This window comes from Gymnodraco acuticeps, unplaced genomic scaffold (assembly GCF_902827175.1).
Source record: "Gymnodraco acuticeps unplaced genomic scaffold, fGymAcu1.1, whole genome shotgun sequence".
Classification (NCBI taxonomy): domain Eukaryota; kingdom Metazoa; phylum Chordata; class Actinopteri; order Perciformes; family Bathydraconidae; genus Gymnodraco; species Gymnodraco acuticeps.
Genome location: NW_022990125.1, coordinates 3,871,313 through 3,878,841, shown reverse-complemented (window position 1 = coordinate 3,878,841; position 7,529 = coordinate 3,871,313). Strand labels below are relative to the sequence as shown.

The window sequence follows — 7,529 nt, the reverse complement described above, 5'->3', positions numbered from 1 at the left end:
AATACCAGAGTCTGCCTGTGGTGGTTGGGGGGATTGAGTTGTGGCCGTTGCTTCCACCTCAGTGGTGGACTTTGATCCTGTGAGTGTACTGAATAATGAACTCATGGCATTCTTTACTCCAGTTATGCCCTGTTCAACAGCACTGTCCTCCTTAACATCAGGTTTGACTTCACTGCTGTTACTCTCTACCGGTTGCACACTGCTGTTACTCTCTACCGGTTGCACACTGCTGTTACTCTCTACCGGTTGCACACTGCTGTTACTCTCTACCGGTTGCACACTGCTGTTGCTCTCTACCGGTTGCACACTGCTGTTACTCTCTACCGGTTGCACACTGCTGTTGCTCTCTACCGGTTGCACACTGCTGTACTCTCTACCGGTTGCACACTGCTGTTACTCTCTACCGGTTTGCACACTGCTGTTGCTCTCTACCGGTTGCACACTGCTGTTACTCTCTACCGGTTGCACACTGCTGCTACTCTCTACCGGTTGCACACTGCTGTTACTCTCTACCGGTTGCACACTGCTGTTACTGTCTACCGGTTGCACAACTTCAGTGGTTGGCAGTGCTGGGAGTTTTCTTCTTATTGGTTTGGGCAGTGATTCAAAGCTCTTGATTTCCTCTTCTTTAACCGCCAGGTATTCAGAAACTGAGTGAACTAAGCTTTGAAGTTCATCCATTGCATCTACATATTCCTCACCTGGCTCCTCTACAGGAGACAACATAGGATCTTCTCCACCACCTATTCTCTCTTGAATCGCTTTATCGCTTGAATAGCCTTGTCCTCCAAGATGTGACATAGACATGCTAGGGTAGCAGTAACTTTCATAGTCATAACTAAAATCCCCTTGAGTGAATGTCAGGTCATCTAGTTCCTCATCAGATCCAAATGAATACTGCAGCTCATCTGAACCAACTGACCCATATTCACCATTTCCCCTGATCCTAGCAGCGTCTTCCCGAGCAGCCTCCTCCTCACGAAAAGCCGCATAGCTCTCAAGTGTGTCCTCTAGGGCAGTTTTTGCCCACAGTCTTGTTTTGTATAGTAGGCCTTCTCTGACTGTTTGTTGTCGTTGCTGTTTGACAGAGGGAATTATATCAATTTCCGGAGGGGAAGATTCATCCTCAAAGCTGCCAGCTTCCTTATAAACTAACCGAACTTCTCCACTACCAAAGCCATGCCTCTGCCTGTTTGGCCTGCCGTTCACCTCCTCCGTACCATCAGGGGATAATGCGTCACATTCCACTGTCTGATAGAACCTGCTACCTTTAGACTCACTAGCATTGTCACTGATCCGATAGATGATGCTTTTATCTTCTTCCTCCCATATTTTCTGCTCATCGTCCAAGTAATCATCCAAGACACCTGAATCAGGCACTTTATATTTATTCTCCCAGTCCTCCACACCCATACCTGAGTCCACAGGGATTATTCTTACAACACCCTTACTGTTTGATCGCCTTGATTCAAGGAAAATAGTGCCATGCAGGAAGCAGTGGAGTGTGTGTGAAAAAAAAGAAAGAAAGGAAAAGATAAAATGAGAAATTAAGTATCAGACGTGGTCGAAAAACCGAAATATCATGCAAAGAAAGTCTTAATGAAGTTTAGTAAAAAGTCAAGTGGAAAAGTAAAACACATATGGACAAAAAAAGATGTTGTTGATACTGTGCCAAATTCATGGATAAAATGTTTGTGCTGTTGTTCATGCAGATGAAAGATTCATATTTTGGTAGGCTTATTTTGGCTGCCATAGTTTTTCTCTCTGATTTTGTCAGAGATAATTTGTTTTCCCATGGCAACACTTTCAATATCATTGCTTACATGATGAAACATCTATATTGGGCAATCACTGAACTTGCAAAAGCATACTTGTTAAACTAATTAAATAATTTGACAAAACTATCCAAGGCTGTGGCTCCTATCTCTATCAATAGATTCTGCTACTCTTGTTAACTTAACCCCTCAAAGCAAAGAAAACACATGCATGATGTTGTTGTGAGTAGATGTGTGTTTACCTGGGCTGCCTCATTTCTCTATAGTCTAGCTCATAGCTTGGAATAGAGTCTGACTCCCTGGAAAGGGTGTGATGTGGGACCCTGCGTCCTATAGGGTACTGGTGCACTGATGAATTTGTCTGGGAGGTGTTGTGGAACCGTGGAGGTCTGTTGCCAGTTTCACTGCGGTAGTCACTGTCGCGGTCATCCACTGCACTGTCATGGTCATCCAAAGCTGGGAAAAGACAACATTAACAGTTGAGTAAAATACATGACATCATTTCTAAATTACATTTAAATCAGATTTATCTAAGTCCATTAGATTTCCAGATAATACTTTGCTCTTCATTCATTTATGTATTACATTTGATAGAACAAGCCTCTGGTAGATGTTAGACAGTGTATTTAATGCTCATAATACATAAAACAAGCTTCCTTTTCTTCCGTGTGTTACAGACATGTCAATGTAACCATGCCAAATTTGTAAAGTGTAACTTGACAAGTGGAAGAAATAAAAATGGTAATTCATGCCAAAGTTACATCAGTAAGGTATTTTTTGACATATTTCTGCTTAACTTGAGTATTTCAATTTAATGCTAATTTAAACTTACACTCCACTACATTTCAGAGGCAAATATCATACTTTTTACTCCTGTAAATTTGTTTTCACACATAAGTTATTTGTATATATTGGGCCATAATGGACCAATGTGCCGAATGAGTACTTTGACGGTTTGTACTTTAAGTATATTTTGATGCTAAAACCTTTGTACTTTTACATAAGTAACATTTGGAAATCAGGACTTTTACTTGTTATAGAGTATTTTAGGTCCATTCTATTTGTACTTTTACTCAAGTAAAGGATCTAAGTACTTATTCCAACACTGCTGCTAGGCCATGATGTAAGGAATTCTTCCAAATAATAATATATTTTTTAATAAAAAGCTCCCTCTTGTGGCAGCAGGCGTGTAATACAAAAAAGACCAAGCTGACAATGACATGAACAACAAGATGATAGAATATTACAACATACTCAAAATGCGACATTATATATGTGAACACAAATGACACCTACATTGATCAGAAAGGCACATGAATGTTCAATTGTAAATACAATGGCCACAAACAAAGAAAACAGACCAAACATTCAGTATGTGAAAGGAAAAGCAAAGAAGAGTCCTGATCCATGCAGAAGTACAGTAGATGACAAGTAAGAAGGGGAACAAAACATCCACTATACGTACTCTGCTGTTCATTCCATCCGAAATAACTCCAATTGCCTGAAGGCATGAAGGCAAGTGTTCAAAGAAGTGAGGAAGCAAAGTGTACTTAATTACTGTACTCAAGTATGTAACATGCAATGGGGCTGAAACCACCTACATCTTGAAGCTTGATGTAAATATGGAATGGGTTAGACCAGTATGGGGTAAATAAGGTATGAGTTAAGCAATGTGATCAAATCACACAAAGTAATGTGATGACTGAGTTACTGTAAGATTAGATGAGATGATATAATATGATATAAATTAAGATTATATAAATTAAGATAATACAAGATAAAATGAGATGGGATAAGAAGAGATGAGATGAGATATGATACAACAAAATATATGAATAACATATGGTAATATCAGATAAGATGGAACTTTATTAAACCTGAAGAAGATTCTTGTGCCAGATATTGCAAAGAAATTCCAACAACATGAGCATAAAAATATATAGTGTAAAAAATATAACAAAATATGAACAACAAGTAAAGTGTGTAAGATGTAATACTAACAACAGTACCTTATGTACAATAAAACACAACAATCAAGATTAGTATGGTAAAATAAGTCAACTTAAATAGAAAATAAATATTGTGTTTGTGTGTGTGCACAGTATATACATGTCACATAGAAAAGATTCACAAATGTAATTTGGGGATTATACATTTGCACACACAAATACTTATTACGTTTTATATAAATGTAAACCAAAATCCACATACAGAAAAATAAGTTTCACAAATACATTTCTGATCCAAACATAAATAGTTTGGGTTTTGAATTAATGTTATATATATCCACAAATTCCTGTATTTAATAATGTTTAATGTTTTCATCAAAAACATTAAAAAAAGTGCTTTTTGTGCATGAATCACTCAGCATTTGAATGACGCCACTACATTCACAAACGCTGTTGACAGAGAAGTGTCTGTAGCCAATCAGATGTATATCTCATCCCACTGGTATGGTTTAATCATGGATGTATAGAGAGAACTGGAAACAGCGTTGGAGGCGGAACTCGGTTCATTCCTATGAAAGTTGCTCAGTGGCGCATGAAGCAAAAATGGTCTGAATCTCAAGAGAAAAGGTGTCACTTGAGTATTCTTTAAGCTCGCATCTGATCTCCCGCTCTCGGCTTAGTCATTAGAATGGAGGCTAAATAACTCTAGATTTGGCTTTTAGCGCATTTTACCACTTTTAGACCCTAATGATTTAAATAAGGGTTTTAAGAGTGTACATACTGGGTATTTGATTTAGCTCAAATTAAAAATGATCCTCTGATTTTACAGACATCTCTTTCCCAAACTAATTCAATACAAAAAAAAAAGGTGAACGTGTGAAAAGTGCTATGGCATTAATGTGACTTCTATACTCACAGCACTGAGAGGGAACAGAAGCCATTCGTGTTCTCTGGACCTCGTCCTGCAGTGGATACTGTCACAATTGAAAAGCAAATCAATATCATTTAATACTAAAAAGGCACAAGTCAATACAGTATTTATGGATCAGCTGTGGTGTTGTTAGTATTATTGCCCAGTAGATGGAAGCAGAGAGCCAACACAAACTCACTAAGAATGGACCACATTGTGACAATGGTTGGTAATTATATTCTACAAAGAGACACTGGAGAGGTTTGAAATGGAGTATTCTTGTCATTTCTGTAATATCCACGAAAATAAAACAAGTTGTCTTTCTTTTATTACTGTATTTATTCTAAAATGTTTTTGTCTGATGTTGAAAATTATTTGAATGGAAAACTGGAGAAACGATACAACTTCAGGATGAAGATAATTTATATATAATTTAAAGGTGATGGAATGAATTCAGATGAGTTTTTTTATACAATTCATTTTCTTTTGGGGAAAATGTCACAGAGACAAGAAATATACTGACTCCAAACTACATTTAGCATATTTTTACTTTTAATAACAGCCTTATGGCACCACTAATACAGTTGATTAGAAGATTAGAAGTAAGAAGGCAATCAAAACCAAATATGTATTTGATAAATAATTTACTTTACATGTTACCCTTTATTTTTATTTGTTATTATTTATTTACCTTTCTTTCTGCTCCTACTCTCACACGGCTTGGCGCACAGTTGATGGATACATGCAGTAAAAGCATGAACAAGTAAAGCCACTTATTAAAGTTTTAATGATTCATATAATACTTTTTACACACAATCCCCTCCTATATCCTATACTGCTTGGATTTATATATAATAATTCTAAAGCTTCCTTCTTCTTCCGAACTACCCAGTGGTGGAATGTAACAAATTACATTTACTCATGTATTGTCGTTAAGTACTATTTTTACATCTTAACTTGAATATTTCCATGAAATGCTACACTTTTACTTCACTACATTTTAGAGCAGGGGTCTCCAACCTTTCTTCATCTGAGAACTACTTTGAAAAAATGAAAAGTACCCAAGAGCTCCTTGCATCACATCGCTTACATTTATTCACATAGCCCTCTTCAGTTGAATTAAGCTACTTTTGTACACGTGTGAAATCAATACCCAAAGCTTATCAAAAATCTTAACTTCACATCAAGGTCCAAGAAAACGAAAATGTCTCACATATTATTATTATTATGGCCCACATAGTATATCACTGAACATTCACATAAATGTCCTTAATCACTACCTGACAAGCATCGTATGGCACATGTGTAAAATAAGTGCATTCACTCTTTTTCACAGTGAATGGCGCTGCATGGAGTCCACCATAGAGGTGTATGCTGGAGTGTACCCACTTAGGTTCACTCTAATAGAGTCATTTAAATGTTGATCAGTCAGTCTTGTTCTGTATTTAGATTTCATTCATGTCAGAAAAATCTGCTTCACAAAAGTCTGTAGAACAGAACCAAATAAAGCAGACATGTTCAGTGCTGCTTGGTGAATGTTCTTATAGTTTTCTGGGTCTACAAGGCTCCAGAAATGTTCTGAGTTTTGCTGAGACTTAAGCTGAACATGATTTTGGAGATTTATAACCTCCATCTCCATCTCCACAGGATTGACACTGAACAGTTCAGCCATCTTTTTCTTCTTTTTCTTCGTCATGACATGAAATTATAAACCATAACAAATCATTGTATAGGTCTAGCCTCCCTATATCTGTGTGTGAAATTGTTCCATCCTCAAAAACTAAAAACTAATACTCCTGCAGTCTAGCTGCAGCTTCTAGCAACGGTCTTCTGTTAAAAAAAGGATACTGAATGTCCTGAATGTGGCATCACACACATGACTTAAGTCACAACAGGAGTGTTTACAACAGCATATACAAAAAATAGTGCATGTGGGTGCACACTTACATTCTCTGTCTTACTGTTACATAAATCCCATGAATGTATGAGATTAAGTTAGCTTTATCATATCTCAATCAGTGATTAAGTGAATAAAGTTTCTATCAGGTCACTATCAGCCTGTGACTCATTATTTTCAGGGGGGGCGGGGTTTGGAGGATCACAGGAGACGGTGATCGCGGAAGCTTTTTCCTCCTGCCTTCACAAACTTTACACACGTATTTATCAACTGAAAATATCAAGAGGACATTCATACTCTGCAATCCAAGACTTGATTAAATCCACCAAAAACCTGATATGACGATAACGAGTGTTTTTCAAAAAACCACAAATCCCTGTGTCGCTGTGCCGCTGTCACGTCTGTTCCTTGATCTCTGCGTCACCGACCAATTTGATATTCGTGTCACAGAAAACATTAAAAAACAAAAAAACTTTATCGTCCAGCCGCGGTCGAAAAATCAAGAAGCAACGTTACTACGCTATAATCGATAATCGAGCTGCGAGCTACTGAAAAGCTGCCCAGGAGCTACGATCGACGTGTTGGAGACCCCTGTTTTAGAGGCATGACATGTAATTTTTACTCTACTACATTTAATACACACTCATAGTTACAAGCTTTTGTGTACATATGAAAACACAAGTGATGAAATACGTTAATTTTAAATATACGCAGTATTTTAAAAAGCACCTTAAAATGGCTCACATTTACAAACTACAACATCAAAATGATTTGACAAGTATTTTCTATTGATAACATTTTTTTATTTTATTCTATAACACTATAACACAATTCTGCACACTGTGTATTTGATACACAAAGTACACTTTACTTTTGACTGGTAATACTTCCTTACTACTACTTAAGTAACAGTTTCAATTCACGATTTTAAATTGGAATAGAGTATTTCATGTCCAAAGTAAATCTGCTTTTTCCACCACTGCAAATACCTACATACT

General features: G+C 37.1%; 1 protein-coding gene across 1 annotated transcript in view; it reads right to left on the bottom strand.

Annotated features, from left to right (window-relative positions):
* Positions 1 to 393: 393 nt before the first annotated feature.
* Positions 394 to 7,529, bottom strand: part of LOC117546433 (protein unc-13 homolog A-like) — a 130,581-nt gene continuing 123,445 nt past the window's right edge. The window contains exons 7-10 of the mRNA XM_034216664.1: positions 4,641 to 4,698; positions 3,241 to 3,276; positions 2,018 to 2,231; positions 394 to 1,462 (exon numbers count right to left, since the gene is read on the bottom strand). Of these exons, the coding sequence (XP_034072555.1) occupies positions 394 to 1,462; positions 2,018 to 2,231; positions 3,241 to 3,276; positions 4,641 to 4,698 (1,377 nt within the window). The remainder of the gene's footprint in view (positions 1,463 to 2,017; positions 2,232 to 3,240; positions 3,277 to 4,640; positions 4,699 to 7,529) is intronic.